Here is a 27,737-nt window from a genome sequence, read left to right as displayed (position 1 = left end):
TTGGTGGTGTCGATAATTAAGTGTTTCAGGCGTTATTTTGTCCCATTTTTTTCCTGTACATCTTTACCGAGGCAGGTCAGGACTATGGCAGAGCTATTTCAGTAACCGTACCCCCTCTCCTTAACCATGCCTTTGTAATGGTGCAGACTGTTGGTTTGCATTGCCTTCTTGAAAAATGCATCCCTGGAAGTAGTGTCATCCAGAAGCCATCCTACATTACTCTAGAATCTTAGTTTACCATCACAGACCCTAGCTGTTTCACTTCTCTCTGATAGCAGCCCTGTTCAAAAGTTTGAATCAGGGGAACTGGACTTCCTTTTCTTGGTTTTTGAGGATGCTTCATCCTCCACCCAGAAGGGTTCTTCAGTTAAAACTTGCTAGCGGGCAGTTTTGAGCTGATAAGCTGTTGGAAGTGGGAGGAAAATCCTCTCCTGGACGGAAGGTGAAACATCCCACTCAAAAAAGGACGTCCAGTCTTGATTCAGAAGGCTTGATTTAACAGGATGACCCTGAGCACGTCTAGAGAATCTAGCGATGTCATCACGGATGTCTCGTTCAGACTCGTGTCCTTGACCCATTTCAATCCTGTCATATCCCCTGAAAACTTTACAGCTGGTCTGCATTGCAGAGGTGGAGCCACATACCTCATGCACACAAGTGTTTTCGGGATGCTTTGGAGGCCTGAAATGCAGGAAGGGATGTGTGTTAAAAGATTAATGTGATGAAACAAAAGATGGAATACCTTGGATTCAACTTGTCTGCAGTGAAATAAATGTGTAGATAGTTTCCACACAAGGTGTCTCGGGAGAATATGTGCAAATAATAGAAATTCCTAAAGCATTACATGTCCTCTTTAAAGGTGCCGTCCTCCCATATTTCTTTTTAAAATCCACATTTACTTCACGAGCCGCCTCAAACCTGCTCTTCTGTTCCCCGACTCGGCGTCTCAGCCCGAGTCAATACATAGTCCAGCTCCCTCGCCTGCCGTAGAGAAGCGCAGCACTGCTTTCACATGCATGCCACACCGCACATGTCAGGTAATCTGTCTCTCTTTGTCTCTCTCATCTTTACCGAGTCAGCTATCCATCACATGTAATCGTGCTTGCATTATCTCCCCTGGCTCCCCTCTCCTTTTTTGTGTCCCACACCATTCGCCTGCCTCTCTCCTTTTTAACTCTGCCTTTGATTTGCAAATAATGTCTGCGCTTTTTGAATTAAAGTAGAAATGGAGATTCTATCTGGGAGAATAAAAAAAAGAAGAAGAACAAGGGGCTTATTTCCATATGCAGACAACCCACCCGGTTTTATATTGCAGAGAAGCAACATTAACAGAGATATGAAGTCCAGCGGTGGTGTTAAAATGTTTAAATAGTCAGAAAAAGGCTAACTAAATCCCAACCAAAAACAAAGCTTTAAAAGAAAGCCTGCAAGCCCTAATTTTAAATTGCCCTTGAGCGGCGAGTCCAGCGCATTTTAGGGGATAATCGCTCTGAATGTGGGGCCTGTTTTGTTGGCAAAATTATTCATCCAATTTACTGTTTCCTAAAAAACTGAAAATCCTTTTCATGCAAAATAATGGCTTATCCATTTTCCAGCAGAATTGTTGCACAGCTTCCATATTTTTGTCATTTACTTGAATTACGATTTAATTATTTAATTACTGCACGAGGGAAAGTTCTTGTAAATTGGAACGCATCAATATGCAGACTCTTTGAGCTTCATTTATCTGTACTGTTCCAGACTCTTAAACAATTTACATGTATTTTTTTTGTAGATATTTTCATGTGGAATATTAGTGGAATTGTAGATAAAGGGGAATAAGGTAAACGTTTATCATAATGACTAAATTAGTTAATTGGAGTTGATGATAAGCTCATGATGAGCTTATGCACCTGATTATTTGATCACTGTGACTAATTTGATCTAAGTTCTTGACTTCACGATTACCCATTTCTATAAACCTTAACTTCCAGCTAATCCCAGTTCATTCCTTAGCTTTTAACCCAGTTTTATTGGGCAGGGCATTGGGCATTTCTGTTCCCCCTGTTAGCCCGATGGCCCCACCGTGCTTCACCCTGACCCCCCGTAATGTTGTTTCCCGGCAGACACGTCACTCCTCCCATTTTGGAGGGTGTATCGAGTCACAAATAATAAAAAAGAGCTATTGGGAGAACGAAATGAATCAAATTGTTTCCTGAAATGATCACTTCACTCGCAGCTGGGCTGAGCTCGGCTGTGAACGGGGGCAGATTTAACGAACGTGGCTGTTTCTCACCAGTCCAATGGCTTTGGTGAGTCTGTTTGCCCCACGAGCTAAGGGTTAATGCAGTCGGGGGATGAGGCTTCACGCAAGATGACCACATTTAATTTCTAATTCCGAATGATAATCAGCAGCTTAAACTTTCACAGTGACCACCGTTTAAAAAGATGAACCAGTGTTGATCTCCAACATCCAGCACCTGCTCGGCTGCTCAGAAAAGTGAGGTCAGAAGCCACGGGGCCACGGTGGCCTGAACCGGCCCTGTTAAGCACTGGAAGTGACGGTAGAAAGGTCACTGGCCCGACCCGGCCTCAGTGCGCTCCACTTGGCTCAATAGTGGGAAAGCGACTACTCCTGCTCGTTAGGACCGGGCATCAGTCCCCGCGGGGACTTCAGATCCCAACGAGGTCAGGGATTCAACCAAAACAGGTCCAATAAAACCCTCATGCCCACTCACAGAAAGGCCCAATCATGCAAATGTAATGACTAAACAATCAGACTCCTCGAACATTTGTACGATCATCAGCCGCTTGATTATATAAAATAATTCAAAATGCGGTAAAATCACTGTTTTTCTCCTGGAAATTTACATAATTTTGTAAATAAAGCAGTTGGCCTTACAGCAGGCGGTGGAGGTCAAGTTGTGGAAAATATAAAAACTCTAGGATTGCTGGAAAAGCAAATCAGCAGACTGTCATTGAGGCGCGGCAGACTTTAAAGGTGTGACCTGCAGAGGTAAGACGTTGTGATGAGTCAAGGTCAGGGCCTAAATCCCCACACAGACCAAGCGAAAAGACATGGGAGCAACTTTATACACTGAATCAGACAAGGTGAAAAACTAAAAGCATGGTAGAAACCAGCTGTGGAGGAAACGACAGAGCTGGTAACCAGGACAACAGATAGACAAAGTTAAGAAGGAGAGGCGAGGCTATAAATACACACGGGGACTAACAAGATGCCAGCTACTCCAATTAATCAATTAAAAGAGGATAGAGAAAGGACAATAGGAGGAAGTAAAAGAAGACCCACAAGGAGTGGCCGCTGACGCCTTCGTGGAAGTCGTAAAGACGAAAATCTTTTCAGTGTTTTCGCCACAAAATTCAGAGAACATGAGCTTGATGCAGATTTAAAACAAATCCTGTGACCTGGTGACAAACCTATACTCGGTGAAAAAGCATGCAGACCCTCATGAGAGAAATAGCAGCGTGGCCGCGTAGATGTGTCCGGGTCGTCTTCTGAAGGAGCCAGTACCGTTTACAAAGAGACACGTAAGCCTGTTATCTCCATGTTTAGGAAGGCTTTCATGTTCTAGGTCAGCTAAGATTATGGACTTTTTTTTCACTGCCTGAATAAAAAGAGATTTTCTTTTTTTTTTTCTTCACAACCTTCTTCAAAGTCAAAAGTTGACATACCTCTGGATAGGATTTGGTAGAATTTCATTTAAGCCGTTGCTATTAAACTTTGCCCTTCACAAGCTTTTCACAATATCTTGCTGGATTTTTGTCCCGTTCGTCTCGTCCAGACAGAACCGGTGGGATTTGCTGAAGTGTCTGAACCCTCTATGACTGGAGTCGGGGCTTTGCGACGATGCCCACTCTAGTACCATCATTTTCTTTGGAGGTATTTGGAGGTTGCTTCAACATAGCCACATCCTTCCTCCTTTCCTAATTGGCAAAGTGCACCAGTCCAAACATGATACTGCCACCGCCATGCTTCTCAATTGGGGCGATGGTGTTTTTCAAGCTTCTATCTTTCTCCTCCAGACATAAAAATGATCATTATGACCAAACGGTTCAATCTTATTCTCATCAGACCACAGCACACGCCTCCGAATATTAAGATCTCCGTTCCCTTGAGCAGCTCCAAACTGTAATCTGGCTTCTTTGCTGTGGTTTTGGAGCATGTTAAACTCATGTTGATACAAACAGGCTCATGTTGGTGTTCTGAGGTTTATTTGCATATTTTACAACAAAGCGTACTTATCTCTGTGATACAGACGCCCCCCTGTGCTCCCATGGGGTTAATACTTGTACATTATTGTTTGAACAGATGAACGTGGAACCTTCAGGCATCTAGAAAGAGAGACATTTTTACTCATTATTGATCATCCCGGTCATCTGAAGTTTGGCCCTAGGCCCTTTTCCTTTTGTAATTTTGAACGCTAAAAGATGGAAAGAGGACAATTTTTGCCTGAACAAGAAACTGACCTTTTTAACTGTTTGCCTCCTGGCGATCGAGGCGTCAATCCTCAAGTTATTCCCCGTAAATTGTGGTCAGAAGGGCCCCAAACCTTTGCAGACCACTTTACATGAGAAACGGGATTCTTGATAAATTCATGTTTCTTGAATTTTTTTCAACCCTGAACATATGAAAGCAAACAAGGAAATCATTTGTGCTGCTGGCTAAAGAAGCATCTTGCCAGTTGACTGTGAAGTCATATATCACTTTTTCAGGGGCAGCAGACTGGAATTCAGAACATTGGACTGAATACTTTTCCTTTGTTTGTGTTATTCGTTCAAGGGACGGAGGCGGACCAATAATGCGGTTTAAATGCCACTGGGGGCTCGAGAGCATAACACGCTGTATCCCTTTCAGATTCAAATCCTTTTGCAAGTAATAAGTAATCTCAAAGTACCCTGCAGGGATCTTTTAAACATTCGGTTTCTGTTTCAGAGAGGGATGCTTCTTTTTTTTCTAATAAAACAAAACCTTCCTCATTGAAACCATCTGCTTTAATGGCGACTCATTTAAATAAAACCTGGGGTGTCTCTGTCTGTGCTTCTCCCACATGGCCTCCAATTTTATCTTTTGTCAGAAAAGCGCAGCGATCCCAGGAAACTGCCATGTTTGTAAGCCTGCCCGTCTTGTGTTGCCTCTAGAAGCCACCCCTCCCCTTTCTGCAGCGACATAGTCACCGCGAGCCGAGCCTTTGCTGCACTAATCAGAGCTGCTTAGCGACTGCCCTCCCTCAGGTTAGAAAGCTACCCCGTGTCTGTGTCTGCTTAACGTGTCCTTCTCTACTCTGACTCGTGGAAAGTGGGGGTAACAAGCTGCAAGGCTGTTGCGGAGGGCTGGATGAAAGAAAGGGTGTGTGTTCCTTAACTGAGGGGTTATTCTCATCTGTCACTCACCTACTGTATGTTGGATAAAAAAAAAGTTTTTCATATTTTCTCTCATCTTTTAGTAGTTGTGTGCTGTTTTTTCCCCCCATTCTTGGGTTTCCTTCACCCCTTGGTTGCATTAAATCCTCATGTTTTTCTCACCCAACTTCCAGTTTTCCCTCAACCATTGTCTTGAGCGCCTGATTTGAACGTGAGAAAGGCAGATTGATTTGACAGCTGGACACAAATATGTGAAGAAGTCAAAGCGGAGACGTGGTTTTCCGAGGAAGACGAAGCCAGAGGTTCTGACGAAAGCCTTTTGAAGTCTGATAACAGCAGGGAAAGGGGGGAACCTGGATGGATATGTGGCGCACGGCAGCATTTTCCTCTCAACACGTCAATCTGTCTTCGAGTGTGTGTTTTTCTTAGCTTGAAAAGCATCAAGTCAGCTGCTGAAGTTTAAAAAAAGGAGAAAATCTTCCACTTTTTCAAAAGTTTTCAAAAGCTTTAAAAATTCAAGTATAGCATTTGTTTTAGTCATCCAGATCACTTACGACTTTGTACGAACTTACAGTGCTAGTATTTATGTATTTGGTGTTGCTCGGGCCGCTCTTATCTATCGTTCCCTATCAGGTGACATTGGAGTGGATGTTATGAATCTGTACTCCACGTGTGATAGAAATGAATTTAAAGTCCTTTCTGTTACTATCTGCTGCAGAGTAGCGTGATTTACCTTCATGTCTTTCCTTAAAGCAACAGCCATCGATAACGGACTGCAGCGAGGAGCGAGCTGCACCCATATCAAGGGACAACAAGGACAAGGTTGGTATTCCCATTCCCGAGCGCTGCCGTCGTCTCCGACTGCAGAGAGATCAAAGTTGGAAACTTAAAAAACAACAAAAAAAGGCATTTCCAGACTTGTTCACTTTGTCATGTTCAGCTCCACTTGTGGTGTCGGCTGCAGCAGCCGGTTTATGTCCGTGAATAGATGTAGGTATCTGTCAAGTGTGTGTTGTCTTCTAAAGTTGTTGACGTTTTTCTCTTCTCTGTAGGAGGGTGACAGTCACAGTAGACTTTTCCTCCGCCTCTCCCCAACTAACCCTTTCACTCCTACCCCGTTTAAGGTTCGTGGGTCTCAGTGTTGTGCTTTCCACCTTCCTTTCCTGTGTATGCTCGTACAAGTATGTCCACACCCCCAACGCAGCTCACGTGTTGGGGGTGTCCAGGGTCCACATCCTGTACGTGCATACATGCCTCCTAACACCGTCCCTGTCCGTCTGGGGTCTTTTGTGTGTGTTGCAAAGAAAAAAAAACAATCAGCTTTTGTCTTTCCTCCTATTTCGCTTTGAGTCTGGTCTTCTGAACCATAACAGAATCAGTATTTGCTGTGATGACTGACCGAGGCTTTGAAATCTAAAGCAACACTGCGGGAGAATGAGGTCCTTTTGGCTTGTGGGTTCACAAGAGTTGAGATGAGACCACAAAATGACATGCAGTGCAGTTTTAAGGGCATTCACGCTAATATAGGCCAATAAAAGCTGAAAAAAGTTAAGCAGTGTTGCTTTGAGAGAACAAGAGCATAGAGGCAATCACTACATTTGCTTCTCTTATTATTCAGGTAAGTGAGCAGATCTGTCTAATGGGTACACTAATTATTGATTTATGCACTCACAGTAGTCGTAATTTTTCATCCAGATGCACATTAAGGCTGTCATTTAAATAGGTTCTATAACCTAATTCTGATCCAGACCTTTGCCATTCATAACTTCATTACTGAGCCTAAAACTAACATATTCTGCTTTAGCTGATGAGGCTGTAAATGAAACGGAGCATATGGGCACTGTTGATAACATCAGCAGCTCACATATGCCATCCCATCTCTGAAAGCCTGGGAAAAAAAAAAAAAGATTAAAAATTGATTGCGGGGATGAAACTTGCTTTATCTCCTACTAATAAACTGTTTCCTCCGTGGTTCCCGTGGCGCGACAGCTGGCGAAGCGTGAAGCGGCGAAGCCATCCCCCACCAGTGCCGTCCTCCCCCTGCCAGTGGTGCCCCATGTGGGGGAGACCGATACAGACACGCTCCCAGAGGTTCCCGGTCCGCCCGCAGAGACAGCCGAGGAGGAGGAGAAGGAGGAGGAGGAAGAGGTGGACGAGTTTGGATACAGCTGGAGTGAGTTCTCTTTCTTTTTCAGAGGAAGTAGTCACTCAGTCACTAGAAGTTAATCTTAGCATGTGTTCTAAGCATTAGTGTGACCTGTGACTGATATAAACTGGCATGATATTAATAAATAAATATGAAAAACAAAACACATTCGTTTACGTCCTGTTGGGTGCAGTACCACCAAACCACCACAAGAGGTCATCCACGTTACATTTACGTTGCCTGCTCATAAATCTGTCCTGCAATCAGGCTGCAATAAAAGTGTACTGATTATGCTTGAGGTGGCTGCACCACAGCAAAACCTGGACGCTCTAATGTCCTAAATAGATTATAATCCCCCTGCAGACACTCTAATGTCAAATGTCCTGTGAATCTTACACCCCAAAGACAGTCAGCAACAAACACCTGAATCTGCTGAGAGACTGTAAGTGAGTGAATGCATGTGTTTGTGTGTGTGTGTGTTGGAGATAGGCAGAGCCTATCCTGCGGGTATAAGATTGATGATGCTCGGCCCCAGGAGGTGAGTTGTGGAGATTAGTACAGGAGTGATGGTTCAACAGTGGCATGGAGCCCAGAACAACACAAGCCCATTGGACTGAAGAGCAGCTATCTAACACACCAGAGACAGCAGAGGTGGGGTGGGGGGGGAGCAAAGACTGCAGTGAGAACAAAAGAGGCAAGATTGAGACAAAGAGAAATAAGGGGAAAAGCAGGAAATTCTTTCATTCTTCCCATTTACTTTCAGCGCCTCTGAATGTGACTAAATTTAGAGCAACAGCACACGGACTCACGAGGCTCAAGACAAGCCTCGCGCTGCTCGCAAGAATTGTCATCTCACATTTGTCTTCTACGACTCCAACTGCCTCTCACAGAGAATGTAATCCAGCGCTACGGAGGCCTCCCAGGGGTGCTACATATGATTGAGCTGGAGAAGGGGAAGACAGGTCTTGGTCTGAGCCTGGCGGGGAACAGGGACCGCTCCAGAATGAGCGTGTTCGTGGTAGGAATAGATCCCAATGGAGCTGCAGGCCGGGACGGACGGATGGTAGTAGGGGATGAGCTATTAGAGGTGAGGCTGTTCTCCTTCCTTAATGTCACCTCTTGAGAGATGCAAAAGACTGAATTAAAGTTATGTGTTTTAACATTTTCTTCATGTTCTGTCAGATCAACGGACAAGTTCTTTATGGCCACAGTCATCAGAACGCATCGTCCATAATCAAGAGTGCTCCATCCAAAGTCAAAATCATCTTTGTGAGGTATAGAAACATTTGTTTTCTCACTTTGAAGCTCTTTTATAGAAACTCCAGAGCAACCATGTAACCATGTAACTTTATAGTCAAACAAGTCTCAGTTTGTTGTAATGCTGTTTAAGAGCCAGTAGAGGGAGCTGTTGTAATGCCACACTGGAGCCCTTCAGGCTGAAATGATTCTGTCCACCTCCAGAAGAATGACTTAAAGATTCTTCCTGGTGCAAATATACAACTGTTGTTAGTTTTTTTTTAAATATCTATTTGTTTTATTTGAGTTAGTAGTGCTAAACTGTTTCTAAGCACTTTAATATTGGCTTAGAAATATTAACAAAACTGGCATTCCTAAATGATGCTTACATCTACTTTTTTAATTTGCAGAACAGACATGATTCAATGTTTTTTCATCACCTTCTTTTGGTTTGTCAATATACATCCGTGTTTTGCATTTCAGACCTGTGGCACATTGCAAAAAAAAAAAAGGAAAAAGTTGACATAGGTGCAGTTTAGTGTTAGTAAATATAAGTTGTATGATGGTATGTGGCTTGGGGAAGGTTCATTTATACTTCTGTGATGGCAGCATTGCTCCAGAAAGGTTCAGCGACGCTTTAGAACACCTGCTGCCTTCAGGTCAGCATTTTTTCCAGGGATATCCATCATCCCTGCGATTTGATCAAGATTCAAGACGGTACATTCTGCACACATTACGAAGGTGCAGCTGAGGAAGACGAAGCTACGAGTCCTGGACTGACCTCCCTACAGTTCCGACCCGTCCACAGCGGCGCATTTGTAGGGAATTTAGAAATGAAAAATGTGGGCACGTACTGCCTCGCTCTTCCTTAAGGCAAGGCATCTATTTTTAAAATAACACGTTTCAGAAACACGAGGCAGCTCCGAGTGTTTTATTGAGACACAGGAATGCACAGGAATGAGACATGAGAAACGGCGAAAGAACGGTCAAAGAAGGAATAAAATCCATTAAGATAAAAGAAAATTCGATTTTAAATAAAAATAATGGAAAATAAAAACAAAAATAAAATGAATCAACACACAAAAGAGAATAAAGCAAAGCCATGAAGGAGCTTCCCTGAGTCTCATCTGTGCGTGACATCTCTGACTCTGATATGCGTTTGAGGAGATAAAAAGCTGATTCAGTTTATAGCCGTTACTGAGACGGTAAAAACTCCAAACTTTGGTTCTGATACCTTTTGAATAAAGCTGGGAAGCAACTTTTATTCACTTATCTTTTAGCAAAAGTATATCGAGTTGAGTGAAAACCTTGATTTGCATCCTGCCCTTCACCTGCTCTGAGCACCGATCCAGTGAGAAGTGGTAAAGCTTTAACTTTTGGGAGCCTGACATGCAAAGATGCAGGAGATAAGAAAAAACAAACCATGAAACATCTTTGGTCTGCAAAGCAACAAAATCACAGGAAGTGCCAGAATCACATCCTCATTTTTATTTATGTTAGTGTTCCAACTTTGTCTGATTTGAAACTAATCATAAAACCATCAGAGGGGGCGTCCGGATGGTGATTTACCCACCGACACAGCTGTTTTTTGAAGGGACACTAAATCCTAATTCCCAGCTAATTGAGTATAATTGTACGTTCACCGTTGGAGACAAAAGTACACCATCTTTAGAGAAGTCAAATAAATCCTGGGTTTTTACTGCCTACGTCAGGCCTGGTCTGGAATAGAGGCGGGTATCGGCGGAGACGTCACCGCCGAGTCGGGCCATGTTTGACCCCCCCCGACCCCTTGCCAGATTCCCACTACTTAACCTGCCACTTAACTCACATCCCGGTCCTGACCCTTGAAAGACACGCCGCCATCAACTGGCGTAAATCACCGCCTCACTGTCACGAAGCGGAGGAGCGGCGATTTATGCGGGTTATGACTCTTGTGAAACAGGAACACGGAGGCGCTGGAGCAGATGGCCGTGGGACCGGTGAGAGAGCACGGTGGAGACGCCGCGGAGCCCCGCGCTGAGGTACGGTTCTGCTCGCTGCACTTCAACGCACCACATCCTGTTGCTCGAGCTGCGTGACGAGCTTCAGCTCCACCTCGGGTCCTCGTCTACAGTAATTAAGCTCCACCGCCGTCCCTGCGTCTGAACGGCGCTCCTATATGTTAGTCATGTTGTGTGGTCCTGGAAGTTCCAGCATCACGAGTCTGTGTGAAACTCCCAAGACACCCAAAGACCACAAACAGCGGCGTGGAGCGGCCTGCGTTCCCAGCAGCGAACAGACCAGCGCATGTTTTTAAGTTTTACTAGCAGCTGCCTGTTTTCCCCCACAGCTGGAAACGACCTCCACGAACGGCGACGCCGAAGCTCCGGAGCACGTCCATCACATCTCACAGTCTAAGGTAAGACGAGCAGGACTGTCCGCCGGCGTCCCGCGCAGAAACACTCTCTGGGATCAGCACACACAGACTATAATTGGACGAGAGGAATTGTAAAAAGTCTCGGTTCAGTCCGGTAATGAGGGCGGTGCACACAAAAGGGCCCAACAGGGCTGCACAGAGAAAACCGGAGCAGTGGAGTTTGACAAGCTTCCGACACGGAAAAGAGATGGAAACTTGTGAAATAAAAGGGTGAAGTAAACAAAACAAAAAAAAGGTGAATGGAGGGGAAAAGGTTCCAGAGCGGCTTGAAGGTTCAGTGGCTTCAAATAATAAATAAAAGGGAACTGATTTTTTCCCTTTTAGCTTCACAGAAGCTTTCCAAAGGTCAGTCTTTGACCCTTTGAGCAGCTCTTGTGGAAAACAGGAGCACAACTTGCTCTGAAAGTCTATAAACCTAGATGGGAACTCTTTCCTGGGCTATTCATATGCTATGGGGAGACAATGTGAGACAATATCACGTGTTGCTCATTGGTACGAAGGCAGAAGCCCGGAGAGATCAGAAGTTTGAGAGGTGGGAGTGGTACAAGGTGGAGCAGAGCTAATTATCTCTCTGGAGGTGATTTCCTGTCAGTTGCACCAGATTTCCTTTGCTGGTGCAACTCTTACGTCCTTGTTGTTCAGCTGTATTCAGATGTATTGTACAAAGAGTGAGATTACTGTAAACTCTTACTGTGCTGTAATGACGGTGTTGTCCAACAGGAGGACGGGGGACTTGGCATCACGTTCGTCGAGGGCAACACAGAGACTGGGATCGAGGTTCAAAGTATATCTAAGACGATGGGACACCCTGGAAATGTATGTGGTGCTTCCTGTATACCCAAACAAAATAAACAAAAAAAGGTTTGCATGATTTATGCAGAATTTGCTGATCAAAACTCGGCTGTGTTGTCTGCAGGAAGACTGCATGAAGCCTGGGGACAAACTCCTGGCTGTGAACGGGGAATCCGTGCTCGGATACACTCCTGACCAGGTACGCCGTGTAAACTACAAGATTTACTCCCAACGTTTTGAAAAGTCACGATAAAAAAAAAACCACAACATCATGTGAGCAATACCATGTACCCCCTTACTGCTCCCATAGGATTTAAGAGAGAAAGCTACAGTCATGTGATGATTTTTAGGAAGTTTGCAGAACTGCTGCAGGCGTTTTAGCATTTTGCTTCACTGGTGCATTCAGGTGTGTGTTTACATAATGCCAAGCGGGAAAGACACGAGCAATAGTCTTAGAGAACCAACTGTTCATCAATCTGGAAAAGTTTATCAAACCATTTCCCGGAAAGGTTTATCAAACCATTTCCAGGCAATATGGAGTTCAAGAAAGATTATGCACACATGTGGAAAACATTCAAGACAGCTGTCAGCGTTCACAGGAGCGAACGTTTCAACTAAATTACCCTACAGCAACGCTCCCCGAGGGTTTCCAGGAGAATGCTGCCTAAAAGGAACATGAAAGGACAACTGAGGTTCAAAAAGCTGCATGTGGACAAACCACAAGACTTCTGGGACAATGTACAGATGAGACCAAAGTGGAGTTGTTTGGCCTCGCCCAATCCCGTGGTTGACGACAACCAAACACAGCGTTTCAGTAGGAACAGCTCTTACTCAGTGTCAAGCACGGCGGTGGTGGGGTGATGGTTTGGGCTTGTTTTGCAGCTATCTTGTAGTCACAAATCGGCATCGAAATGGCTGAAAGAGAAACAAATCCAAGTTCTGGAACAGCCTAATGAAGTCCTGTGGTGGGACATGTGCGTAAGCAAACGCCCTCAAACCTCAAGGAATCCAAGCAAGACTGGATATGACTGAATCCTCGGGGTACTTAGTATTGCCCACATGAGCTTTTTTTGTTTCTTTTTGTCTTCATTTTCATTAATAATAGTGATGACTTGATGAGAGAGCGGGTAATAACTGTTGCATGTGGCTATATAGAAAGAAATAGAAGCTACAAGATAAGAATTTGAGTCTTATTAGTCATTTTAATGTGTTTTAGGTCAATTCTTTGCTAAGAAGAGCCAAAGGTCCACTGAAGCTAACCTTCTCTTCAAATGAGACCCCCTCCTTCTCCTCTCCCCAGTCAACTTGCCAGGACGATGGAGTCCTCGCCAGCCTACCCACCATGCCTAGCACCACCCCGACCACCTTAAGTCAGCCAGAGGCGGAGGCAGCGACCAGTGCGTCCATGTTTCAGTTTTCAGTGGAGATAACTGATATTTACACTTATGAGATGGGACAGCTTATGTTTACTTCCTGTGTTTTAGGTTTCAGTCGCTCATCCACCCCTTCCACTCTGGCCTGTGACCCAGCGACCTGTCCCATCATCCCCGGCTGTGAGACCACCATAGAGATCTCTAAGGGCCGCACGGGCCTGGGTCTGAGCATCGTGGGAGGCTGCGACACCCTGCTGGTAGGACACCGTGTGAATCAGGCTTGACTTGTTGTTTTTAACTTCCCAACTTGTAATTACCACATAAAAACTACATTGTCACGGCACAAGCCTTTCAAAGACACTGCGACTCCACCTTCTCAGCTCCCACCTATGATGCCACCCCCGTCTTTGGTGGCGGTATAATTCGGGGTCTGGAATAGCCCTGGCAGCTCAGGAATGTAGGAAACGATGTTGTCACAGCCTTCCTCCTCCTGCCATCGTCCTCTCAGCCCATCTATTCTGTCTGCTCAGTCAGCCTTGTGTGCAGCCGTTCTTTGTCTGGCCTCGGCCGCAGCAGACAGTCCTGGAATGTAACCTCCGGACCCCAAATGACAGTCAGCCCAGACGGAAAAAATACACTGAAACTCAGGAACAAACATTCACACACACATATACAGTATATGTATATATATATATATATATATATATATATATATATATATATATATATATATATATATATATATATATATATATATATATATATATATATATATATATATATATATGGGTCAATGACGTGACGCCTATATTTTCTGAAAAACAGATTTTTTTTTCAATTCAAAAAAGGTTTAAATGGATAAAAAAATACCATATATATGAACTACCTGTCCCACATATGGATTCACTTGAATTTTACAAAAAATACTAGTTATTTGGGATTTTGTTGTTGTTTTAAGCGTCAAAATGTCATGTGGTGCGACCGTCCGACCATGACTCTTGTTTTGAAAACTTTTTTTGAAATCACTCTAAATGTATTTAAATCAATCTTCTGCCCTATCTGGCATGATTTCTGAAATGTCTTGTAGTGTGTAAGATTGCAACACATTTGTATTTATATTTCCATCATAATATACAAACAAAGTTTGACTGATGATGTCCATTTTATGAAATATCATGTGGCGCGACCATTAAAAAAACAACCATTTTTGTATGATATTGAAAACTTGTAAAAGAAAAAAAGATGTCAAGATGTTAAGGAAATTAATGTATTTTAATATGAATCATGGTTGCACCACATTACCTTTTTTAAGGCTAGTGCCAATTCATCTGGACAAAAAACTCTGAAATCACTTAATTTAATTTTTTTTTATATAAATCTATGTGTACACAACATTCTTAATGTTTGAACTACTGCAATAGATATTCTTTTTTTTATTATTTTAAAATTTACCTGTTGAAAATCCTTATTCGTCATTGACCCATATATACAGTATATATAAGTAATTCTCCAACAACATATGAAAAGATGCTTCTCTCCATGAACGAGGATATGTCACTTTGTATACCTCTTACTTCCCCATATCTGTATCTTTGAAATGTAAATGAAAATGTAATGTTCTCATTTAATTTCTGACACTTCCTCCTCTCCTGTCCTTCGCTCATCCACTCCTCTTCTTTATGTTTTCCCTCTCTCCCCAGGGAGCCATCATTATCCACGAAGTGTATGAAGAAGGAGCAGCCTCCAAAGATGGCAGGCTGTGGGCAGGAGACCAAATCCTAGAGGTGCTGTGCGGTATAATGAGCGGCACATTTGACCTAGATAAGGAAAGGCAGAGCACATTTCAAGGAGACATGCCTGAGGAGCTGAAACATGAAAGCTGGGGTTTCTAACTTTTAGGATCAAACAGTTTGATATGAGAAATCCGAGATGAAGCCGCAGCAAAACAGTCCAACGCAGCACTTTGATAACGTGCCAAACGAATGAAGTGATTATGAGCTGAAAGGCCGGGACGTATCCCGCGTGTTTTATGTGTGTTGATAAGTTGAGCACGGAGGCTCAACCTGGATCTGCCCTGCCTTTGACCTCATGCTTTTGTCAGGGAGGGGGGGTGGAGCTCAGGAGTGCAATTACTGTAGCTGTCAGTAGACCTGAACTTAAAGACACACACACACACACACCCCATTAGGCCTTAATTGCCCTCCGGAATTCATTTCTGTCCGCCATCCGAGAGTGTGTTCGGAAAATGGGAGCAGCGTCCCAAAATGCAGCTGTGCCATTAGCTGCTACAGGAAAAATACTTTGCAAGTCCACGGTGCGAGCTAATGCGGTATTTCCCTTTTTAATGCTGTAATAAAAAATAAAAAAAAGGTGGTGATCAGTCTTCAGACGACCCCATCTACCCTCTCACGGCTTTGTGGGAAGCTTTCCTTGTTATTCTAGTGCTCTGACATCACCCTGTGATTAAATGTTATGATCTGATTTCCATATATCTCAGCAATTTTGGGGAAGGAAACTTCTGTTTTAGCATTAAATTGGGTTATTAGCACTCTTTATAGGCCTCAGCTGCTGTTATTTCATCCCGGGGTTCAGAGTGGAGCTACTTTTGTAAAAATCCCCATAAAAGGAAATGTTAAGACACTACTTTACACATGTGGACAAATTTGTTGGTACCCTTCCATTCGAAAGGAAAACCCACTATTTTATTTTTTCCGTGATTCTATTGAACCACAATTGATCTTTACGATGTCCAGTTCCGTATTATTCGTGATTGCGTTTGTCGGTTTGAAGTTGAGACCGGTGTGGGTTTGAGACGTATTTGCTTCATTCTTGCTGCTTAGGTGAACAGCATGGACCTGCGGGCGGCCAGTCACGACGAGGCCATCAACGTCCTGCGGCAGACGCCGCAGCGGGTCCGGCTGAGCGTCTACAGAGACGAGACCCAGTACAAGGAGGAGGACCTGTGGGACTCCTTCACGCTGGAGCTGAACAAGCAGCCTGGCCAGGGCCTGGGCCTGAGCATCGTGGGCAGGAGGTGGGAGATACTGACCATCCACACCCCATTTCACTGCTGTCCTGAACCAGTCTGTACTTAAGAGAACTACTGCAGCTATAACTGGAGTGTTTGTTTGTTTGTTTTTTATCCAGATCGCGGGACAACAGGTAACTACTTCAACCCCTTACGTGTAGTTAATATGTGGATAGAAAGTTGAGCACATAAAAACAGCATTGAAGTGATTTCTAGTTGGTTGGATCAAAGTGAACTCTGGTGCAGATGCTGAACACTGCAGCCCAACTCCCGGTACACAACAACAAAAGCATAGCCCTTACAAAGACGGCTCTTTCTAAGTGTTGCAGGTACCAGGAAATGGCACCAAACAACAGGTATATAGAATACCTGAAAAACAGGCGAATAAAGTTATTACTGAAGGAGACAGCGGAACCGTGCGTGTTTTCACTTTTCCTCTATATATATCTTTTTTTTACAATTATTCACATAAAACAAACATTTCCCTCATTAACCAATAACTGCTTCCATTGTCCTTTTTATATGTCCTTTCATTTTACCCAGCATTGAATAACACTGTCTTTATTCTGCATATCATAAATAAAAATAGAGACAATTCCAAAACCTTAAACACAAATAACACCACCACACTCTAATGTGATGACACTTAAGCTGGGCATACACTGTGCGATATTTTAAATCGTTTGATTCAGCCCCATCTCACACTGCACGACTAGATCGCGGAGTTCAAAAGTTCACAGCCCATGATTTATGTTCTCACACTGTACGACCCGATGCTCTGATGCTCCGTCTGCTCACACTGTACGTTCATAATCCTCACGTCGGACCTCTCTGTACTGGAACTCGAGGCTGGTTTTGGGGCACGGGTGAGCTGTACCCACCCAAACGTGCGTCCTGCCCACCTGATCAAAGGTTATGGGGAACCGTTTCTGATTGGGTGGGCACTGCGCATCATTTTTAGACACAACAATGAACACATACCGCAAAAGTTGTGTCTCAGCAGAGGGACCCGGCGTCCCAGCAAAATGAGCACAACAGGGAAGTTCAGAACAGCACAGAACACGCATTAAAGGCTGATTTATGGTTCCGCGTTACACCTATGCAGACCCTACGCCGTAGGGTACGCGGCGACCCGCACCGTACGCTGCGTTGGTGTAACGCAGAACCATAAATCAGCCTTTAGCAATTTGTGCCGTTCTGTGTGGCGATAAATGAAAAAAGATTAGACAACGTCGTGATTGGACACGGAATTGGCTAGGCAGACGTGGGAAATGCAGTCTTTTTTTTTTGCTATTAAAACATGATTTGTAATGTGAATTTGCAACACTTTAAACTACAAATAATAGTTTTTGACGTGACATCAGAGATTGCGCATGCTCTCTGTGAAAGGATGAGTCCAATCGGGTCGTAGCTGCTTCAACTGTGTGAGGAGCGACCAGGATTTCAAACACGCTTGATTTTCTTGCGAGCTCACGATTTGTGATCGGGAGCTCGTCGTGAGGTGTTACTCTCTCGTCGTGAGGTGTTACTCTCTCGTCGTTACCCCACGTATACTGCACGAGGCACGAGCAACGATTGGGTCGAAATCCGTCCCGATCCAAAAAATAGACGCACGACTGGAAAATCGGCTCAAAACGAGCCGATAATCGCACAGTGTCTGCCCGGCTTTAGTGGCCATCACATACGTGCTCTGCTTTAAACCCTCTTCCACATTTCCTTTGTTCCATCTTCTCCCGAATGACTCAAAGCATTCTCCTCGTACCAGTGTGTTTTCATCCGGACCCAACGTAGACTAGCAAACTAGAATGAATCCTCATAGTTAAATACATCCATAAAGCCCCGTGTGCTGTAATCCCCCCCCCCCGGAATGAAGCTATTTTTAAACAGAACAGAGGAGTACCGAGATGCCACTGTGCTTTCCCAGAATTCAACTTCTGATTTCATGTTCCACACGTCACAGCAGGGTATGATTGGACCCATCGCCCCTGTGATTACAGGAATGATTTGTGCAGACAGAAATATACCTCTAATTATACGGCATGTACAGTATGTACATGTAGTGTACTGTACGTTGTTTATAAAGCAGGATTCCCCCAGCTTGTGCCTGAGCTGCGGGCTTCTGCGCTGCGGTGCCAGACAAATACGAAACGCAGACCCTGAAGTTGGACGCAGCTTTTAAACACAAGACAGCAGCTCAACTTTGGATACGGTTGTAAATCTGTGGGCCTGTGTGCGGTTCTGCTGCACATGTGGAAAAAGCGCAAATGCACAAAAGCACGGAAACTGCAGGGACAACCTGAAACCCTGAGCTGAAAGGGAAAGTGCAAGCTAGCAGTTAGTGGTGAGGAGCATCTCCGGCACCGGGCTGCTTTGTTTCACAGCTCCTGCTCGTGTTAGTATTTATCCACGTGGACAGCCCCAGGTTTTAGCAGGGAAGCCAACGTGCCTTTGGAAAATCCCGCTCTGCTTCGGTTCAGCCATCTCCTCCTCTTGAAAATTACACTTAGTGTTTTTTTCTCTTTAATCAAAAACTGTGATCATTTTGTCAAAAACGATGCGAGGAGCAGTCCTTGCAAGGAGTTTAAATCCCTTCCTGCATCCGCCTCCCCCCACCAGGAACGACACCGGGGTGTTCGTGTCTGACATCGTGAAAGGAGGCCTGGTGGACGCCGACGGGCGACTGATGCAGGGCGACCAGATCCTGTCAGTCAACAGTGAGGACGTCAGGTCGGCCACTCAGGAGGCCGTGGCCGCCCTGCTCAAGGTGATTCTCCCGTCACTCCCCATCCCAACAAACAGACACACGTTTACCTCAAACTCTGCTGAGGAACTAAGATGAAAAACCATGCTGTCGTCTTGTGCTGCAGTGCTGCGTGGGGGCCATCAAAATGGAAGTGGGAAGGTTTAAGGCGGGTCCCTTCCACTCTGAACGGAGGATGTCTCAAAGCAGTCAGGTAAACCGCCTCTAATTTTACACCTATTGAAGATCTATTTTTATCCGGCTACGATAAAACACTCGATTCCTTTTCAGGTGAGTGAAACAGGCAGCGGCAAGGTGGCCCATCCTTCATGTACAGACTCTGGAAGCCTCCCCGGCGACTCTGACAAGCTAAGCAGGAGTCAGGAATGTAAGTATCTACCTTAAAATAACCGACGGATCCATCTGGGAAGGATATCTGTAGATATGAGTGTTTTTGATGTGCTCACAGCTGCCGAGCAGCCCGACTCCAGGACGGTGGAGTTCACCAAAGGCCCCAGTGATTCTCTGGGCATCAGCATAGCAGGGGGAGTGGGCAGCCCTCTGGGCGACATCCCCATCTTCATCGCCATGATGAACCCCAACGGGCTGGCTGCTCAGACCCAACTCAAGGTAGAAGCTTCTAAACTCCGCTCTGGTCTCAATAGGCACTTTTCCACTAGTATCTACTCAGCTCTACTCATCTCAGCTCCACTCAACTTGGCCTGGTTTCTTTTCCATAACACCTGGAGCAGAAGTAGGAGGTTGGAACGAAGCTGCTGTGACGTATTTGATTGTGTGATCTAAACTAAGAAGACAACAACACTAAAGATGTAGAACCTGGAGGAGATGATAGATGTTCTGCTGGGTCTGTGGCTCGTGTTCGATATCAAGTTAAAAAATGAGAGAGAGAAGCTTCAACCAGCAAGGCTTTTACATTTTTTTAGTTTGTCTCGGCGCGGCTGAAAAGTCAGCTGGTGCCGCGAGCAGCTATGAAGAGACAGAGCTCCTGGTAGATCTGGTCGTTCCTTATCTCCGTCTAGATCCCTTTTTAATTCTCTCCTCAGCACCAGGTTTATGAACATCTGCACCTCAGAGTTGGATCACAAACAGACTCCTGTGCTGCCGTTGCCTGTCGAATAAAATGAAGAAGAAGCCGTCAGAGTCTCTTTCGCTGATGTCACATCCTGACTCAGACGTCTGACTCCAACCCCCCGACCAATCGGTGGTCTGTAGTGTGATGACGTCAGATACAGCCGACTCAGCCGCTTAGAACCTCAGAGTAGTTACAGAAAAAGTATCTACTCGGCACGTTAGACCCCTAGTGGGAAAGCATGGAGGCGAGGTGATTGGTCTCAGTGACGCACCGCGGGGTCACTCCTCTTCACTTTCCTCCGTGGATGATTCTGACTCTCAAAGGCCTTCAAAGGTCAAGCGCCATCAGCATTAAAGCAGCGGCCCTTACAGACGCACTGACAATTGTAGCTCTGTTTGCGGGGGAGGACAATGGCTGCGGTTAGCACGGATAATAAATCTCCCACTCCTGCATTTAGATCACATCGCTGACAAAAGGCTCCATTGAAGGGAAGAGAAGGAATCTTGAATGGCATATTTGTGCTGCTTTACATTTCCGGGCGGAATGAGAAATGAGAAGGCGCCATAATGAAATTACTCAGCTGGACTAAAGTGCAGTTTTGCTTTTGTGCTGCCTTAAGACGGGACGTTGCAAACAACAGTGAACACTCCTTCAACTCTGGAGAAAGATTTGGACAAAGATTCCCTTTTTGCCGACTCTGCAAAGCTTTATTTCTGCCATTGTACGATTGTCCTTGTTTTTTTTTTCCAGATCGGAGACCGGATTGTCAGCATCTGTGGCACGTCCACTGAAGGCATGAGCCACTCTCAGGCTGTCACCTTGCTGAAAAACGCCACAGGCACCGTACAGCTGCAGGTCTGCCAGGACACACACCCACAACACTGTACCAGCTTTCCTTCGTAATATCACAACATGTGTTGCTCACACTTAGGTGGTGGCAGGTGGCGACGCCACGGTGACGGGCCCCTCTGAGGAGCAGGCGGGGGGCGGGCTGGCACCCAGCTGCATCTTCCAGGATGACATCGGGTATGAAGCTAGGAAGCATCTTTCTTTTTAACGCTGCTCTGTTAAATGGAAACAACATCTTCACCTGCCTCTGCCCTTCCTTCAGCCCCCCTCAGTATAAGACCATCACTCTGGACAGAGGACCCGACGGGCTGGGATTCAGTATCGTCGGAGGACACGGCAGCCCCCACGGAGACCTGCCCATTTATGTCAAAACTGTGTTTGGAAAGGTAAGTGGGGCGAGTATAAACCCTCCGCCGTGTGTGTGTGTGTGTGTGTGTGTGTGTGTGTGTGTGTGTGTGTGTGTGTGTGTGTGTGTGTGTTTGTTTATTGTTTGTCATTTATTGGATCCTCATCAGTCCTCATAAATATGAAGACTATTCTTCCTGGGGTCCACATTAAATCATACAATTAATCAACAATACAGCATTTATACAAAGAATGACATAGATCAATTAACCTGAAAATATTAACATGAATTTCTCAGTGCATATGAACATTAAATAATACTAATAATAATAATATGAACATTGAATAATACAGTGCAAATTAATATAAATTACAGAGTAGAATGTAATGTACCGAGTACAATATAAATTAATAAGTAACCTGATTGATAGAAATATTAACATGAATGGATTCCCTTAACGTAGTTTTCTAATAGACTATTGTAACATAATATTATGTCGAAACACAGCTTCTCTCAGTTTAATTTTGAAACTAGCCATTCCTGTGGTTGAAATCAAGTGTGGGGGGAGACTGTTCCAGTGAGCTACAGCCCTGTACATAACAGACCTTTGGAGTGCGTTGGTTCTCGGTAAAGGCAAGGTGAAGTTGTTTGCTGAGGCCTGTCTAGTTCTATAATTATGTTTCTCATTTGTCGGATGAAGTTGTAAATAAAAAAAAACAGGTTTCTGTAAGGTGTAAGTCTTTCTCAAAAACATTGAGACTATAAGCCAGTCTTTCTTCCACCTGCATCCATGTGAGTCTCCTGTGCATACTCCTGACACTTTCTCTAATAGAGCACCGCAGAGCTAGGCGTGCTGCCCTGTTTTGAGTTAGCTGCAATTTAGAAATATTGTTCTTCAAGGCACTGGACCAAACTGTTGGGCAGTAGTTCAGATGGGACAGAACTAAGGAGTTGAGTAACAATTTAAGAGTTGATTCATTCAACAGGTAGGTGATTCTTCTAATATTAGAAATATTGTAATATGATATTATTTGACCAAGACAACACTTCATCCACTATTACTCCCAACAATTTGGCTTTTTTGACCTGTTCTATAGCAATGCCATTCATAGAAAGATGCAGTTTAGGTTCAGCCCTCAGTGCATGATTAGATCCAATAACCATACATTTTGTTTTCGATACATTCAGCTTTAGCTTACGGTATTTTCCATAACCCACTCTGAAACTAGCATTAATTCCTGTTGAAGTAACTTTTCCACAGATGTAATGTTTTCTGCAGAGACATGCAATGTCGTGTCATCCGCATAAATTGCTGCTCCTGCATGCTTAAATACATATGGCATGTCATTCACAAAGATGGAGTATAGTAGCGGCCCAAGGCTGCTCCCCTGAGGAACCCCACTATACAGCGTTGTGATTCCTGAGAGAGTGCCATTAAACATCACACCTTGCTGTCTGTGTGTGTGTGTGTGTGACCTCAGGGTGCAGCAGCGGAGGACGGCCGGCTCAAGCGAGGCGATCAGATCATGGCCGTCAACGGGCAGACCCTGGAGGGCGTCACTCACGAAGAGGCCGTTGGCATCCTGAAGAGGACCAAAGGAACCGTCACACTCACTGTGCTGTCATAGACTCTAGCTCACTTAGCCACTCAATACATTCACTACACACATATACACACATATATATACATATATATATATATTACATTTGCACCAAAAGTTTTTGAAGGCTCAAACTTCACAATAGCAAAAACACCACACAAATACAGCAACGAGAGAACTCACGTCGGCAGTATTCAGCAGCTAGGTGATTGTATTCACTTGTGAAAATACTCACACTGAAATGTGAGCGACTAATAATGGAATAATGAAGGAGAGGCGCATCGCTCGGTATAGGTCTGAACACTGTGAGAAACGAAGCCTGCTAGAAGTAGACTTCTCATGCAAAACGATAGAGGATCACAGTTTTTTAATGATGTGAAGCATTCCTATGACACTGGACTGAAGCACGGCGCCGCCGAGGCGCAGCGCTCCGAAGGAGAAGATGTGAAGTACTGTAGGTCTGGTTTGAGTGTCAGACCTCCTCCATGAAGTATAGTGCTGCTAAAGCTGAAGCATAAGGTATTATATCACAGTATTCTTTCCTTTTTTTCTTTTTTTTCGGATTAATGTTCACTTCATTCATGTAAGTTGTCCAGAGAAGTAAATGAACGCGGTGGCTGAAACTGTCGACCTTCAGGTTTGCCCAAGATTAAAGTCTCCCCGTGTGTAGTGAGTGAAGTCGTCGGGCGTGTGTCGTGTATTTCTAGCTGGAGATAAAAAAGAAAAGAAGTCCTTCCTCTGTCTTATCACCTTCATTGTGTTTCTAGCGCTGTCAAAGTGGCAGTATCAAGTCTATTCACGCTGACTTTAATAAAAGTGACCTTTGGATTCAATCAGCGTCGCTCCTGTTTCTCCTCACTCAATAATTGACTAACAACTTAAGACGAATCTCCTCAGGAAAGTCGTTAAGCGCGATGATGAACACTTTGCGCTGGTGAATCCAGAGCGGCGCCTGAGCCGGGTGAAGGCCGGGATCCAGCTGTTGCTCCATACGTCACATCTGCCGCGCATCAGCCAGATCGGTTTCCCGTCAACCAGATAAAAGCGATTTACTGTCGTATTGAGGGGAAAGGCAAACGGATCCGAGCCGGCGGGCAAATTAAAATGAATAGAACACGAATATAGATTTATGCGGAGCGGCTCACATGGTCTGAGTTGAGCAGAGCGCGTTGTCGCTCGAGACTCAATAAAGTCCGGCGAGGGAGACGGAGCTCTGTGTTGAAGTACGGCATCCCATCTGTCTGAGCGCTGCCGAGCACAGCTGCGCCGCAGCCACAAGTGCTCCCCTCTAACGAGGCCTGGGTTTGAACACGGGAAGGTTTTTACTGTAGGAGCACGTTTGCTCGGCCCCTGGGTGACTGCTTGGCCCCCAGGTTGAAACCCAATACCGGAACCCTCAGCTGCCGCGCTCCCGCCTGCACCTGTCGTTTTTAAGGCCCCAGTGGGGTTACAGAGGTTCCCGGGCCACCCTCCGGTTCAGGGGACACGGCTTGCTTTAGTTTCGCCATTGTGTCACGCCTGACTGGAAGACGGCCGCGTGGTGTGACGTTACACATCAATGGCACCGAAGCTGAGCACTTAAAAGCTGAATTATTGTCATGCATGTAAAGCCTTCTTGGGGTTTTCCCACGGAAAATGACTTCTTTTTCTCGACAGATATAAAAATCCGATGCCCCAATTGCAACCCGATGGATAATACATTTGACACTGCAGCTCTGTAAAAGTCTGTCTCTGCCTGTTCAGATATTTCATCATCTTTTTATGGGCCATACAAAATGTGCTGGGTGTCTGGCCGGGCCAGCCCTCCCCAACTCTTCCTCTTCCATACAGAGCATTCTTCTGCCTCCTCCGGATTGAACTTTGACCCCAAGGTACAGTAATAACGGAAGTAGGCAGACTGACAACCAGACTCAGTCTAGGGGCTACATCCGACTTACCCTGACACAAAACCAGTGAAGAAACGTGCAGTTCCTCGACTGACCACTAGGGCTAGTTACAAATGCAGATGGATCCCCATTGATCCACACCTTAAAATGTCCAGAGCTGGGTAGAGGAGCCAAAAATTGTACTCAAGTAAAAGTAATGTTACTTCAGAATAATATGACTCAAGTAGAAGTAAAAAGTAGTCATCCAAATAATTACTTGAGTAAAAGTAAAAAGGTACTTGGTGAAAAAACTACTCGAGTAGTAAGTTACTGTCGAGTAACGTCTGATTTATTTTTTTAACACAACCATTCAAACAAACAAAAGTACAAAATAATCATCTTCAGGCAAATTAAATCAATAAAATAATAAAATAAATTAAAATAAAAAATAAAAATTTGCTTAAATTAAAATAATCTTAAAGTAAATTCAAGTACTTTAATAAATAATAAAATAATAACAGAATGAAAAATAAATTAAGCACAAGTAGCACAAAATCTCAAGCCTTTGTACTTTTCTTTTTTAACCAGGCAGAACTAGAACAAGCCCATGAACTCATAGAAACTCTGTGTGTGTTTGAGTCTGTGTAAATGTGACAAAACATGCAAAAACAAACATTTTTCCCAAAGAATCACTCAGTGATGTCAGGAGGTTGACGCGTACACGGAGGGGATAAAAGAAAAGTAACAGCTCAACGTAGCCTAATGTAGCGGAGTAAGAGGAACAGTTTCTTCTTCACAAATCTACTCAAGTAAAAGTAAAAAGTACAGTGATTCAAAACTACTCCTAAAAGTACAAAATTTCCCAAAACGTACTCAAGTAAATGTAATGGAGTAAATGTAACTCGTTACTACCCAACTCTGAAAATGTCACACAGCAGCAGAAATAAACCTACAGTTTTTTATACATAGTTTACTTCTATGTAGTTTTCGGAGCCCACTGGTTTTTTGTTTTGTGTTGGCATGGATGAGTTAGTCTGTTTGCTTGTCTTTGCCCTCAGATAGCTCCAGCTGGACGGCCTCTAGTTCGCTGGCTTTTACCTCTTGCAGCAGCTGGTCCTGGCGGAGCTGAATGAGATACTGGAGTCTGCTGGGATCCTGTTGATCTCTTGTAGCATCGAGAGCCTACCGCAGGCCAGTGAGCTTGGTCAACTTGTAGTGGTTCTAGCAGACCTCCGCTACTCCTCGTTTCACCTCTGCAGCAGTTGTTTCGCATCTTGTTTCTGTGGCAACAGTATGGTAACGTCATTTATAATCATAGGTGAGAATTAACCTACGCCATCCGAGCTAAATGAGCTAATCTGCAGTTACTGAACAAAGCTGGGCGTGTCCCACTGCTCGTTAAGCCCATATCCCTCATTTTAAATTAAGGTGGCGTCAAGTAAGGCCTGTGAAATGAGATGAAAAAGAGGCTTCAGAAAACCTGTAGATGATGTCACAGGGAATTTGTCTGTTTCTTTCAACGCCCAAAGCTTTCCTTGTTGCGATTTGTTCGGTATATTCTGTACCAGTGGAAATCGATATTAATGGGAGGCGTACCGGATCATGTGAGAACATCTTGATGAAGTAAATGGGTGTGGTTGGCGAGGGTACTCGCTATAAAACGCTTGGGCGAACATTGATTCAAGGGCTGCCCGTGATCACCAAGCATGTCCCCTCTGAAGTTGCTTTCGTCAACGAAAATTATGACTAAATATCGTCGTCAACGAACCTTCATCAGCTGAGGAAAACGAGACGAGACGCAACGAAAATGCTGGTCATGTGACGATAACGATAATTAAATATATATAATGCAATATCGTCCACGAATAAAAACTAGACTAAAATGTAGATTACAAAATTAAAAACTCTGCTTTCGTTGACCAAAACGAGATGAAATGTTCTACCAAAGATCCTTAATCTAGTAGTGTCCTCTGGTTTAGTTCTGCTGGGTGACGTCACGTCCTCAATCCCAGTCGCTGCAGCGGGGAATCAGATCCAGAAGATGCAGCTGCAGAGTTAGAGGTGTTGATGCCGTTAACGCAGAGCTCTAGTTTCACGTCAATTAAACCAACCTACCAACCCTGGGAGGGCCCTGCACTGAGCTCATGTCTCCTTCTTAACCACTCTATCCACTCTTAAGTGAGCAGGCCTCTTCTTTTCACCAGACAGGGTGGGGATTCTCTGGCCGGACGTAGCGCGTGGAAGGATCACGTTATTCCGGCCAGATCCTCCCCACCCCACTGTTGCATGTTTTTGTGAGGGTAGCTCACATTAGCTACCCAAGGGAACATGGGGAGAACATGCAAACTCCACACAGAAAGGCCCTTTCACCAACCCCACCCAGGGTGTGGACGCTGAAGTCATGGGGGAACTAACACGCACTTCAGCACCCACAGCGTCCCCGGCAGGAATCGAACCCAGGACCTTCTTGCTGTGAGACGGCTGCACTACCTGCTGCACCACCGTGCCCCTGAAGAGACCATCTTTAGATACACTTTCCTACGTGGAAAAGAAAACCCAATCTGTCGTGGAAAAAGAAAAGATGGGGAGAAATGCGGAAAAATAAATATGTTGTAAACTCAAATTAGAGTCTTCTGTATTTGGAATCAATGCATTATTGAGTCTATAAGGTAACAATAATATAATAATAAGATAACCTTGTTTGAATTGTAAAATGGGTTTGGCTAAATACAATCTTTGACTAAAACTAGACTAAAATGGTCCTGGACAATTTTGACTAAAATAAGACTAAAATGCTCAGACCTTTAGCCGACTGAAACTTGACACAACTAAAAGGAGTATGAACGTGACTAAAACTAATAAAAACTAAAATGATAGCTGGACCCAAAGAC

The 27,737-nt window shown here is 44.5% G+C and overlaps 1 protein-coding gene across 9 annotated transcripts in view; it reads left to right on the top strand.

Moving 5' to 3' along the window:
* The window catches only part of LOC133420796 (multiple PDZ domain protein), a 54,380-nt gene extending 30,566 nt beyond the window's left edge, over window positions 1-23,814 (top strand). For 4 of the 9 annotated variants that reach the window (XM_061710628.1, XM_061710627.1, XM_061710623.1 and 1 more), the window contains 22 exons: window positions 6,115-6,183; window positions 6,414-6,485; window positions 7,351-7,534; window positions 8,398-8,594; window positions 8,690-8,781; window positions 10,686-10,764; window positions 11,073-11,141; window positions 11,880-11,975; window positions 12,073-12,150; window positions 13,168-13,348; window positions 13,436-13,581; window positions 15,025-15,108; window positions 16,165-16,358; window positions 16,472-16,486; window positions 18,969-19,116; window positions 19,220-19,306; window positions 19,384-19,480; window positions 19,562-19,722; window positions 20,936-21,040; window positions 21,117-21,211; window positions 21,297-21,420; window positions 22,862-23,814. In XM_061710628.1, the coding sequence (XP_061566612.1) occupies window positions 6,115-6,183; window positions 6,414-6,485; window positions 7,351-7,534; window positions 8,398-8,594; window positions 8,690-8,781; window positions 10,686-10,764; window positions 11,073-11,141; window positions 11,880-11,975; window positions 12,073-12,150; window positions 13,168-13,348; window positions 13,436-13,581; window positions 15,025-15,108; window positions 16,165-16,358; window positions 16,472-16,486; window positions 18,969-19,116; window positions 19,220-19,306; window positions 19,384-19,480; window positions 19,562-19,722; window positions 20,936-21,040; window positions 21,117-21,211; window positions 21,297-21,420; window positions 22,862-23,008 (2,520 nt within the window). In that variant the 3' untranslated portion in view covers window positions 23,009-23,814. The remainder of the gene's footprint in view (window positions 1-6,114; window positions 6,184-6,413; window positions 6,486-7,350; window positions 7,535-8,397; window positions 8,595-8,689; window positions 8,782-10,685; window positions 10,765-11,072; window positions 11,142-11,879; window positions 11,976-12,072; window positions 12,151-13,167; window positions 13,349-13,435; window positions 13,582-15,024; window positions 15,109-16,164; window positions 16,359-16,471; window positions 16,487-18,968; window positions 19,117-19,219; window positions 19,307-19,383; window positions 19,481-19,561; window positions 19,723-20,935; window positions 21,041-21,116; window positions 21,212-21,296; window positions 21,421-22,861) is intronic. The other 5 variants (XM_061710626.1, XM_061710621.1, XM_061710625.1 and 2 more) reach the window with 5 other exon arrangements.
* Window positions 23,815-27,737: the final 3,923 nt, after the last annotated feature.

Source organism: Cololabis saira, chromosome 20 (assembly GCF_033807715.1).
Source record: "Cololabis saira isolate AMF1-May2022 chromosome 20, fColSai1.1, whole genome shotgun sequence".
In the NCBI taxonomy this organism is placed as follows: domain Eukaryota; kingdom Metazoa; phylum Chordata; class Actinopteri; order Beloniformes; family Belonidae; genus Cololabis; species Cololabis saira.
The sequence above is the reverse complement of the archived record's forward strand: the minus strand, read 5'-3'. Positions and strand labels throughout refer to the sequence as shown.